The following is an 11876-nucleotide window of genomic DNA, read 5'->3' as shown; positions in this document are numbered from 1 at the left end:
GTAAGCTTATATGCACTTGTACTTCAACTTGCTTCTCTCAGAGAGGCCCACAGTTCATGGTGTGACTAGGCACAGCTCTGAGGGCTCATCCCCACGCACAGCATGGGGACAGACCTTGCGTTCATTTTAACAGGTGTGTGGCTTGCTACATTGTGTTTCTGTTTCCTTATCGGCTGACAACTTTGTGCTATCGCAAACAGTGCTTCAGTGAGCAACCTTACACATGTCTTTGTATGTACTGCTACACAAGTTTCCCTGGGGAATTGCTGCTCCTTATTCCTAGATGACTGTGATTAAAAAAAAAAAATCTAGTGAACAGTATAATAATAAGATAAACTTGGAACTTGGTAAGACTGAAAATATTTATTAGTATGAATCAGTGTGCGTTAAATCAAAATAACAGATACAACTGGGCGTTGTTGAGTGAACAGCTTTACTATGGAACACAGGAGGAAAGGTCCTGTCTGCAGCGGCGTCTTCTACATGCGTGAACTGGGGCCAGCCCAGGCCGAGCCTTTTAGAATACACAGGAGGAAAAGCAGCGGTTTATACAACATGGTACTGACATTGCATCCTGGGTCTGGTTTAAACAAGGACGGCTAAAAGAGTAAACTATGAACCTCATAGGTCTGAACGCAAATCAGTGCCCTTTCACTTACAAGTTAGCTCATTATTCAACTCCCCACCAGCGAGCACTGCACAGCAGAGACGCAGAGCCCACCAACATGAGCTCAGTTCTGGCCGTCACATGCCACTGTCCTTGATCGTGGTGGGAAACCTCAGTTGCCCACACCTCCCTCAGAAAAGAAATTCAGTCTTCACTGGGGCACAAGCCCCTAATTGTTGGCTAAAGGTTAGTTTTAGGTCTTCAAGCTTTTATAGTCTGCAAGGTAACGTCATATTCAGCACCCTAGTGTACCATTTCTAACTGTAAAATGACAAGTTAACTACGTACCTACATAAAATGGTGGCATGTCTACTGTCATCCTTAGGGATTTCACTGGGAAACAACCCCCGTGAGAACCCATACCTACAGTATGTAACAGACAGCCATGCATCAGAACCAGCCTGCGACACGGGTAACATGTCAGGGTAACAAAGGGAACATCATATTTACATATATATACACCACACATGAAAGGAAAGGAAACGGGCAGAAGGTAGCAAGTAAACATGAGGGAAAGAGGCTATACCACATGTAACTATTTGACATTTTAGAGCAATCATAATTTCAGCGTGTTCACATAATATTATGTGGTTATAGTTCAATGATTAGATCAGTCAGAAAGTAATCCCAAGCCAAAAGAAAGGAACATGGCAGAGCCTGAATGATGGACAAGGCCAGGTATTCAGAGAAGACCCCACGTGGAAGCCAATGCCTGTGCGTCCTCAGACTGGCTTGAACAGCTAAGGCAGTACAGAAAAGTAAAAGAGTGGCTTCACACCATCACCGGCTTCTGAAATAAAACCATGGGCTCATGAGGTTAACATGTGGTTAAGACTAGCCATTTTATGCAAGATGCTGACCTCTGCAAACCAAGCCCAAAGCTGTGAGGCTCTGCCTGGGAGTGCCTGCCTGCTTTGCTAGGTGACCTGAACTGCTATCTAGAAATAAACCCAAGTTCTCAGGGAGAGCTGGATAATGAAAAGGTCAAAAATAAGCCTGTGTGTCACCTGGAAAGAGGTCACTTCAGTTTTCAATGCTTTTTTTTTTTTTAAACCTTTAGAAAGAGGCATGACGATTGCTCGGCCTGCAAGCACAATCATGTCAGCTAGTAATGTTGACAACGCAGAGAAAAACCAAAAAAATCTCTGCACACACCCTGTCAAGGCAGCCAGATTCCACTTGCGAACAGTTTTGAGGTACCTGCTTGGGAGAGCTAAGAGGCACTCTTGAACCAAAAATAAGTGTTTTCAGCTTTCACATTCTAAGACTGTCAACCAACTCTTGCAAGTTAGGGGAAGTCTGAACATCCAACTGACAGCATCTTCTGGAATTGAAAAGCATAAATCTGGCCCTGTTTTTTTAGACTACGGTCAACAGAGAGCTGTATTAACAAGAAAACATCAACTGTGAACTTCACTGGTCTCTCAAGGACTGTGCCTTTGGTAGATGACATGACTCTGTCTCCACCCACTAGGAGGCTAGGAGGACAGCAGGCACAGCCACCAGGGGCTCACACGGAGTTACTGACATCTCTAGGTCTCTACATTGTAGGTTTTCAATAAATGTCTGCTGGCCTTGAGGGGCCATGGCAAAGAAGGTGCCAGCTGGCAATTGTTACCATGCTTCATGACTGACCATATCCGAGGACATTCTTGTACAATGTTCCTAGACCCCACAAAAGTCACTGTTCTGAAAAGCCCTGACAGAAAATCAAGTGCTTCTTGATTCTAGGTGTTCATGAAGGTTAGAATGGTAATAGGATTTGAATTCTGAGTGGAAACAGCTTGTCTTCCTTTCCATTTCTTTTCTCCCTGTACTGCCTGTGGCTTTGAACATCTGTGATTAATTGTGCAGGTAGGAAATGAAAAGCAAGGTTTTCACCAAACTCCACCTTCAGTTAATTAGCACTCCAGAATTGGACCTCTGGCTCATCCTAATAACCACCTCCCCGAGTTTGGCAACTTTCAAAATGCTTTCTCTGATTTTGTAGTTTCTTGGGTCTGGGATCTGCAGGGGCTGATACTGCCTGTCTGGTAACCTGCAACCAGTTGCTATTAGAAGTTTGCCTTATGACTTAGATGCAAACATCCTTTATTTCTCCCCTTGATATGACACCATGACATTTTCTCTTGGTAAATACTACTCTGTGCATTAACTTCTCTAACAGAGCAGGGGTTTATGATGGCGGTGGTGATTTATACCACGTGGTCTCTTGAGTACTATTTATATCCCACATCAATTACTGCTTACACACTAACTGCTTCAATGACTCTTTCAAAATGGGCCTCCCAACCCCAACGTTACAGGCAATATTTTAGTCAGATTTGGTGTGTTCGCATGTGACCAAACTTAGAAAAATGCTGATCAATTAAAAGTGTAAGACATAGACCACGGTTTCTAATACATTTTTCTCCTCTTTTTTAATAGTTCAAGTCTCGAAGCTTGAGTGATGGTCCAATTACACTTCTCTGATTTCTTTCCAAAAAGCTGTAAGTAAAGGCTTAGTTACAAAGCCAGCTAAAAACTTACCTTCTAAATTAAATTTACCTCTCAGTGACAGCTGACTCCGTAACACAGGCAGCAGCTCTAAGAAGTTAATGAACTTTGACTGGGTAATCCAGGGAAACAGAATGGAGCACCATGCTGGAATCCCACACACATAATATGCCAGGAAGACTTTTGGACAAACTTAAGGGTTTAAGAAAATTCTTAACAAAAAACTCAACATATATTAATTGCCTAACATCCGTTCCCTGCCTTGTGCGCTTCAGGCATGAAAGGCCATTTTATGCAACAGTGTGGTGGTTTTTTCCCAAGAGTTTTCTAAAATCCTTTTTCAGGGACATTTTCTGCCCCATTCCCTGCCGGCCTTCCAGGATGCAAAGCCAGCATGCTCACTCTTCTTGAGTGGGGCACTGGGGTACCGGGCTGCTGAAAACCAGTAATGCACCGGCTTAATTGTGCTTACTTACTGATCTGTAGTGCACAATTTCGCATGAGTTTCACCACATTATTTGATTGTGCACTACAGGTGAGTGAGCACCAGTAAGCCCAGAGTGCCTCGCTTATTGGGAATCCGCCCCTGAGTCTCCAGCAGTATACACGAGAGGGGTCTGGCTCCTTCAAGGACACTCAGGCGAGTGCCTGGGTCAGCAGCACCGCGGGCTGGCCTGCGAGGGTGGCTTCACGATTTTTATTCCTCCACTGTTTCCATTTTCATGGGGGTCCAAGGGTGGGATCTGGCGACCTGGAACAGAACGAAGGCCAAGTTTGAGTTTGTTTTTCCCCAGTCAACACAGTACACAGAGGTTCTGACCCCGCTTCATCATCGTCTGGGCTGTACAGAAGGTAGACGAACCACAGGAGTGGTTCTTTTCCTTCTTCCCTCATCCTTTCCTTCCTTTCTCCTAGTTCTGCTGCACAAAGTCAAACTCACGTGCAGAAAGGCAAGGAAAAGTAAAAGCAGCTTCCTGAAACCGCTGGTTTCCTTGGATGTGGAACACCTTGCTACAGAGTGGGGCGGGGGTTCCCACTGCCCTTCTCTGCACAAACACCACCCGCCGTTCCTTCCTAGTCTGTCCCTTCCTAGTCTGTCCGTGGCCCCATCGCACTCTAATGAGCTGTTTCACGATACTGTGACTTTAATCATAGTGAGGACGTGTCTTTTCTGCTTCTTAAAATAGAAATAGATTGGGAATCGTAATCTTCCTACTAATACTATGAGCGCCCAGCTTGCCATCCCTCATCCTGCCAATGCACTTAGATTACCAACGGGAAAGCGCTACAGAGACACTCTTCATGGGAAACCGTATTTTAATGTCATCCCCAAGTAATCTTATTTTACTTAATTGAGTTAAAAAAGCACTGGGTTTTTTTATCCTAGAGTCTGTGTAAATAAACATAAAATAAAAATTTAAAAGGCAACGTATGGGGCTGCGGGTGATAGCTAAAGGGTACATGTTCCTTTTTGAGGTGATGAAAATGTTCTAAAATTGACTGTGGTTATGGCTGCACGCATCTGTGAATTACATACTTTAAATGGGTAAATTGCATTGCACCACCAGTTGCCATCGAACTGAATCCAACTCGTGGCAGCCCCGTGTGTGTCAGAGTAGAGCTGTGCTCCATAGGGTTTTCAGTGGCTACATTTTTGGAAGCAGATCGTCAGGCCTTTCTTTCATGGCACTTCTGGGTGGACTTGAACTGCCAAGCTTTTGGTCAGCAGCAGAGTACATTAACTGTTTGCACCACTCTGGGACTCCACGGTATGAGAATTACCTCTCAAAAAAGCTGTTTTTAAAAAGGCAACAAAAAAAAATAGAGCCTGGAAATAACCAATATTTGCTTAGAAGCTCACAGTTTTCAGAGATGTTCAGACATCGCCCTCACTTAAGCTGGCGTCACGGCTGCCACTGTCACGATCTCCCTGCGGTTCAGAGGGCTTCGGCGATCACGGTCACTGTGAAGCTGGCGTCACGGCTGTCACTGTGAAGCTGGCGTCACGGCTGCCACTGTCACGATCTCCCTGCGGTTCAGAGGGCTTCGGCGATCACGGTCACTGTGAAGCTGGCGTCACGGCTGCCACTGTCACGATCTCCCTGCGGTTCAGAGGGCTTCGGCGATCACGGTCACTGTGAAGCTGGCGTCACGGCTGCCACTGTCACGATCTCCCTGCGGTTCAGAGGGCTTTGGCGATCACGGTCACTGTGAAGCCACTGTCATGGCTGTCTGTCACTGTCACCATTTTCCTGCGGTTCGGAGGGCTTCGGCGATCACGGTCACTGTGAAGCTGGCGTCACGGCTGTCACTGTGAAGCTGGCGTCACGGCTGTCACTGTCACGATCTCCCTGCGGTTCAGAGGGCTTCGGCGATCACGGTCACTGTGAAGCTGGCGTCACGGCTGTCACTGTCACGATCTCCCTGCGGTTCAGAGGGCTTCGGCGATCACGGTCACTGTGAAGCCACTGTCATGGCTGTCACTGTCACCATTTTCCTGCGATTCAGAGGGCTTTTGGTGATCACAGTCAGTCATGTATAGGTCATTCTGACACACAGCTTTGTTTCTGATGGACTCAGAGCTGCGTTTTTCTCACTGTACCACATTAGCTCTCCATTCTGATTTTCTGTCCCCTACTGAAAAGGCATAGAACACTAGCTCCAAAACAAGGATTTGTTTTTACCAACTAATTAGCACAATCAATGCCTTTGAATTTTGGTGTTGGTGTAGAATACTGAACACACCGTGGACTGTCAGAAGAACAAACAAATCTGTTTCAGAAGAAGCATAGCCAAAATGCTCCTTAGAAGCAATGACGATGAGACTTCATCTCACATACTTTGGACGTGTTCTCAGGAGGGACCAGTTCCTGGAAAAGGACATCATGCTTGGTAAAGCAGAGGGTCAGCGAAAAGAGGAAGACCCTCAACAAGATGGACTGACACAGTGGCTGCAACAATGGGCTCAAATACAGCAATGATGGTGAGGATGTGCAGGACTGGGCAGTGTTTCCTTCTGTTGTACATGGGGTTGGTGTGAGCCAGAACTGACTTGATGGCACCTAAGAACAATAACAACTAGCACATTAGTTTACTACCCAAACCCCCAAACCCACTGCTTTTGAGTTGATTCTAACTCAGTGACCCTAAGGGCAGAGTAGAACTGCCCCATAGAGTTTCCAAGTTATAAATCTTTATGGAAGCAGACTGCCACATCTTTCTCCCACTGAGCAGCTGCTGTGTTTGAACTGCCGACCTTTTGTGCTTTAACCACTGTGTCACCAGGGCGCCTATTAGTTTACTAAGTAACTAGAAATTAAAATAGAAGGCAAATGAGTTCCAAAGGACAAAGTGCTTCAATGGGAGTAGCTATTATCCAAGGACCATAAGAGTCAAGATACCTGGCAGGGGTTCATTTCAATCAGGACGGCAATAGATGATTTCAAAGGATATTAATGGATTGTGTAGACTGGAAGGTACAAGCATAAAAATTAAGGTCATTGGCAATTGTCCAAAATTAAAAATTAACAGTAGAGCTCTTCATGTAACTATGGAGCAAATAAATAGGTTGTAATACTTCTGCAGTTATTGTTTCTGCCGTATTGTGTGGTCAACAAAGCTACACCAGGCTTTTATAAGTCACTCTCAATATACTACATCCTAATGCAGAAGAAATGAGAAAGTAAGTATGGATTTTCTGCTATGGACATGAGATGTACACATGTATGTATCACAAGCAAAAGGAAATAAACAAAAATACCTCAATTATTTCATAAATCTGAAAGTGTAACTGGAGGAGAAAGTCCCCAATGATGACCAAGACTCTCTAAAGATTCATTCAAGTCAGGTCTTGCCAATAAAGTGTCATTCCTTGAGATGACGTGGTTGTTTTGGATGGATGACAGTATAAAGTTATATCTTCTGGGGCACTACTCGATTAGGTGCAAAGGCAAAATCCCCTATTATTACATAGCGCCTAACACACTCACGGGAAACCCTGGTGGCGTAGTGGTTAAGTGCTACAGCTGCTAACCAAAAGGTCGGCAGTTCGAATCCGCCAGGCGCTCTTGGAAACTCTATGGGGCAGTCCTACTCTGACCTATAGGGTCGCTATGAGTTGGAATTGACACGACAGCACTGGGTTTGGTTTTTTGGTTTTAAAGGTAACATTCTACATGCCTTGTGTCATAAATTTCCCTATGAAAAGTACCCAAAATATGGAAAAATTTTATACATAAACTACTCATTAAAGTGATAAAATGATGGCGAAAATCTAGAAACAAAAAGCATAGGGAAAGAAGACAGGATGACTGGGAGGCCTGTCACATCTGCCTGGCTCTCCCCCTTTCCAGCCTCTCACTTCTTTTCTTAAGTGGACAAAGAGCCAGACAACTTTTGGGCTGCAAAATTGTTTAAGGCCCAGCCAGACCTCAAGAAGGCTTCGCTCTGACTATTTTAAGCTGTTTGGAACAATTTTGAATCAGTGGTGCTTCCTACAGGTGCCATCTTCAGAATATCCACAATCTCACTTATCAGAACAGAATATTTTTCAAAGACAGAAATTATTTCAGTTTTCTCAGACTTCATTTTTCTCATTTGATAGTAAGAGTTTTGAGATTTGAGAGAGTAGGTGTTCTAGTTAGGTGACCTTGGGTAAGTTATTTTGTATCTCCGAGCCTTCCCTTCCTCACCTATAAAAAGAGTGAGACAAAGTAACTTAATAACTACTACCCAATACATACATGGCTACTACCCCCATGGCGTAGTGGCTAAATGCTATGGCTGCTAATCCACCAGGCGCTCGTTGGAAACTCTGTGGGGCAGTTCTACTCTGTCCTATATGATTGCTGTAAGTCAGGATCAACTGGACCGCAACATGTTTGGTTTTTACTATAAAATGGGAGGAGGCTCCCCTCCCCCCACCAGCATTCCCAGAGCTCCGGCAGGGCTACCCCCCCCCGCCCCCGCATTCACAGCGCTCCTGCAGGGCTCCCCCCTCCCAGCATTCACAGAGCTTCTGCAGGGCACCCCCCCGCCCCCACATTCACAGCGCTCCTGCAGGGCTCCCCCCCCAGCATTCACAGAGCTTCTGCAGGGCTCTCCCCCCGCCCCCGCATTCACAGCGCTCCTGCAGGGCTCCCCCCCGCCCCGCGCCCCGACATTCACAGAGCTCCTGCAGGGCTTCCCCCCCGCCCCCGCATTCACAGCGCCCCCGCATTCACAGCGCTCCTGCAGGGCTCCCCCCGCCCCCCCGGCATTCACAGAGCTTCTGCAGGGCTTCCCCCCTCGCCCCCGCATTCACAGCGCTCCTGCAGGGCTCCCCCTCAGCATTCACAGAGCTTCTGCAGGACCCCCCCCCCCCACCATTCACAGCGCTGTGGCTGGGCTCAGCGGCCTGAGGAGAAAGCACCACCCAGTGCTGCACCTCCACGTGTCAGAGCATATTCAGGGGTCAGTTAGGATTAGCAACTACCCTGCTAGTCTGTAAAACACTCCACCTGAGATAAGTCACACACATTCAACTTCAAACAGAGGGAGAAGAAAGGAAGTGCTCCCACTTTAGAGCAGAGAAAGAGGAAAGCCAGATGACAGTAAGGCAAGCAACCTTAAAAAGGGAAGGAAGCAAACAGCACTGTGAACACCAAACGGGAGCTTGGATTTTATGGTCCATGGTATTCAGAATTTTACTGAAAGCTTAAATGCACTTATATAAAAGAATGGATTTGGACAATGGCCTTGGTATCGTGCACCAAGGTAATCACCTTGGAAAGCTGCTGAGTCAGTGTTACATGGGCATGGAGTAGGACAAGAAATATGTACACACATCTGAAAAGGTTCTGAGCAATGTTTGCTGGATGTTTGCACTCTTACAAAATATCCTCTAAGTACGCAACCTCCATAACACACTGTCCCTGAGTATCAATTCTAGAATGGAGAGTGTTTTATTTTAGTAAGGCTTTGGATTACGTAAAATGCTGTTTGAAAAAGTTGAAAGAATTTTTTTGAAGTTCAGTTTTTCTGAAAGTTGACAGCCTAGAGAAAAAGCAGGTTTTAGAAATGATTCCTCAGAAATACAATATGTGAAAACAAATCCTAAGCCTACAAATTTGATCATGGCTGTGGACTGGAGGCAGTGGTGGTTTTTTATACAGAACAAAAATAAAACAGCATACTTGGCAGCAGCTGCTCTCTTCCCTTGTGTGGTAGACCAGCCATTTCCTGTGCAAGCTCTGATTCCTCCCTGACAAGTCTGCTGTTTGTATTCTTCCCTCCGGCTCCATTCCAGTTCCAGCATTGACTTGGCTCAGCTATCTTTTGTTTAGTGTTAGTGGTACTGGGAGTTGTGTAACTTCATTTCTTGATCCTGATTTTCTAAATCATCTGAGACTAGTAAAACTCACTGAGCTTACTAGTTTGGCAGTATTTTCTCTTGACAACAACCTCATGCCACTCCATTCAGAAAGGGGTCTCTGTGGACAACTACAGTGGCTCACATCATGGGACAATGCACTAAGAATACAGAAGGGGGGCATGTGCGGAACCTGAAGTTATTCCCTGTAACTGCCCACTTGCTGCCACAGAGAACTCAATATTGGAATTACGAGAAGACCCTGAATACTAGGATAAGGACCATGGACATGAAGAGTGCAGAACATTCTATATAGGACCAGAATGAATTAGGAGGCAGGAAGGGGAGTTAGTCTATAGGTTTGTACAAAATCCAGGTCAGAGATAATGAGAGCCTTAATGAGGGTGTGGTTCAGGAAAACAGGAAGCAAAGATGGAAAGAGAAGCTGCAGGAAGAAACTTGACAGGATGGGGCAACTGATTGGAAGGGGGAAGGTCAAGAAGGACCAAAAAAACTCAAGATATAAGTCTCAGGATCTAAAGGAATGGCGATGTCACGCATAGAAAGGGAAGACCACCATTGGTTATTGATCCGTCTTCCACATGGATGAGCTACTTTAAAATCTCTAGGCTTTTTTACCATTCAAAGGCATCTTTCCCTTTCATTTTCTTTTTTTATATTAAAAAATTATGACTCAAAAAGCACAAACCATAAAGAAAAAATTTGGTGAACTAAAAAAAAGAAAAACGAAACCCTTGCTGTTGAGTAGAACTGCCCCATAGGGTTTCCATGGATTGGCTGGTGGATTTGAACTGCTGACCTTTTGGTTAGCAGCTGAGCTCCTAACCTCTGCACCACCAGGGCCCCAAAATGAAAGAAGCCAGGTATGAAAGACTATATATTGTATGATTACATTTATATGAAATGTACAGAAAGTCAAATCAATGGAGATAGAAAGCAGATTAGTGGTTGCCTGGGTCTGGGGTAGGAGTGGAGATTGAGTGAAAATGTCAAGAAAGATCTTTTATGGGGTGATGGAAATGGTCTAAAACCGTACTGCGGTGATAGTTGCACAATTTTTTGCATTTACTAAAAATAGGTAAATTGTACACTTAAAATGGGTGGATTTTATGGTATGTAAATTATAACCAAATAGCCTATCAAAAACAAAAGGAGATACAACACACTACCGCTTCAATATTTAAAACTGTACAAGCTGACCACATCCAGGTTTGGTGATGGTGTGGAGCAGCTAGAACTCTCAATCACTGCTGGTGGGAATGTAAAATGGTCAAACCACTCTGGAAAACTGCACCTACCAATTAAAGCAGCCACCTCACTCCTAGTTATTTACCCACACAAAGACTTGTATGTAAATGCTCACAGTAACCTTATTTGTAATCATCAAAAACTACAAATAACCCAAATTGAGGTGAATGATTAACAAATTGTGGTTTATATATGCAATGGAATACTACTTAGCAATAAAAAGGAACGAATCACTAATAAAGGCAACCAGATAGATAAATTTCAGAAATCATTATGCTCAGTGAAAGAGACCAGATCCTGCCTGCCAAAAAAGAGTACATAATGTAGGATTCTGTTTAGATAAAATTCTAGAAAATGGAAGATGGCTGACTAGGTAGAAGCTACCTCAGATCCCTCTTGCAACAAAGACTCAGAAAAACAAGTGAATCGATCACATACACGACAATCTACGAACCCTGACCATCAAACACAGATCTAAAGAGTTGACCTGAGTGACAGAGACTGAGAACAAGCAACCACAGGGAAGCAACGACTGTTTTCGGAGCCTGGAGCCAGCGTCCCAGTCAGAAAACCTTGGCGCCAGGCTTTAGACTGGGCACAGGGGAGCTGAGCACAGTATCCTGAGATGGCGCAAACACGGCACGCACCCCTAGCCCCCAGAAGTGACCTCAGGGGAAGCCCAGCCAGTGCATGTAGGCAGTGCAGCGAAGCGGCTGACAGGAGCAGAAGTCACCGGGAGGCAGCAACTGGTTTTGGAGCCTGCAGTGCGGCATCCCAGCCGGAGAACCTTGGCGCTGGGCTTTGGACTGGAAGCAGAGGAACTGACCACGGCTTCTGATACAGCACAAGCACAGGATGCGGGCCTGACCCTCCGGGGCAATCTCGACCCAGCCAATGCACACAGGCTACACACCCCTCGGGAATCTCAGATAAAACAGTCATCACCAAGCAAGATAAGTAACTTTGTCTATATTCTGGGGTGCTATTCTCTCCTATCTGATCCCTCCCCTCCCCTTCCCAGGCGGCTTCATTAACATTGGAATTTCCTGGGCCAGGGAGTGAAGTGCTCTGTGTTTTCTTTCTGTCTTTCTTTTT

The 11876-nt window shown here is 45.3% G+C and overlaps 1 protein-coding gene across 6 annotated transcripts in view; it reads right to left on the bottom strand.

Annotated features, from left to right (window-relative positions):
• Nucleotides 1-344: 344 nt before the first annotated feature.
• Nucleotides 345-11876, bottom strand: part of RAB31 (RAB31, member RAS oncogene family) — a 236042-nt gene continuing 224510 nt past the window's right edge. For 3 of the 6 annotated variants that reach the window (XR_010323495.1, XR_010323498.1, XR_010323497.1), the window contains 2 exons: nt 5025-6225; nt 3062-3914 (listed from right to left, as the gene is read on the bottom strand). Coding sequence is in view for 2 of the 6 variants with exons in the window: in XM_064294727.1 (XP_064150797.1) it covers nt 3817-3914 (98 nt within the window). In the remaining 4 variants the exon portion in view is untranslated. Of the gene's footprint in view, nt 3915-5024; nt 6226-6600; nt 6633-11876 lie in introns of those variants that run through there. The other 3 variants (XR_010323496.1, XM_064294727.1, XM_064294728.1) reach the window with 3 other exon arrangements.

Source organism: Loxodonta africana, chromosome 11 (assembly GCF_030014295.1).
Source record: "Loxodonta africana isolate mLoxAfr1 chromosome 11, mLoxAfr1.hap2, whole genome shotgun sequence".
Classification (NCBI taxonomy): Eukaryota; Metazoa; Chordata; class Mammalia; order Proboscidea; family Elephantidae; genus Loxodonta; species Loxodonta africana.
The sequence above is the reverse complement of the archived record's forward strand: the minus strand, read 5'-3'. Positions and strand labels throughout refer to the sequence as shown.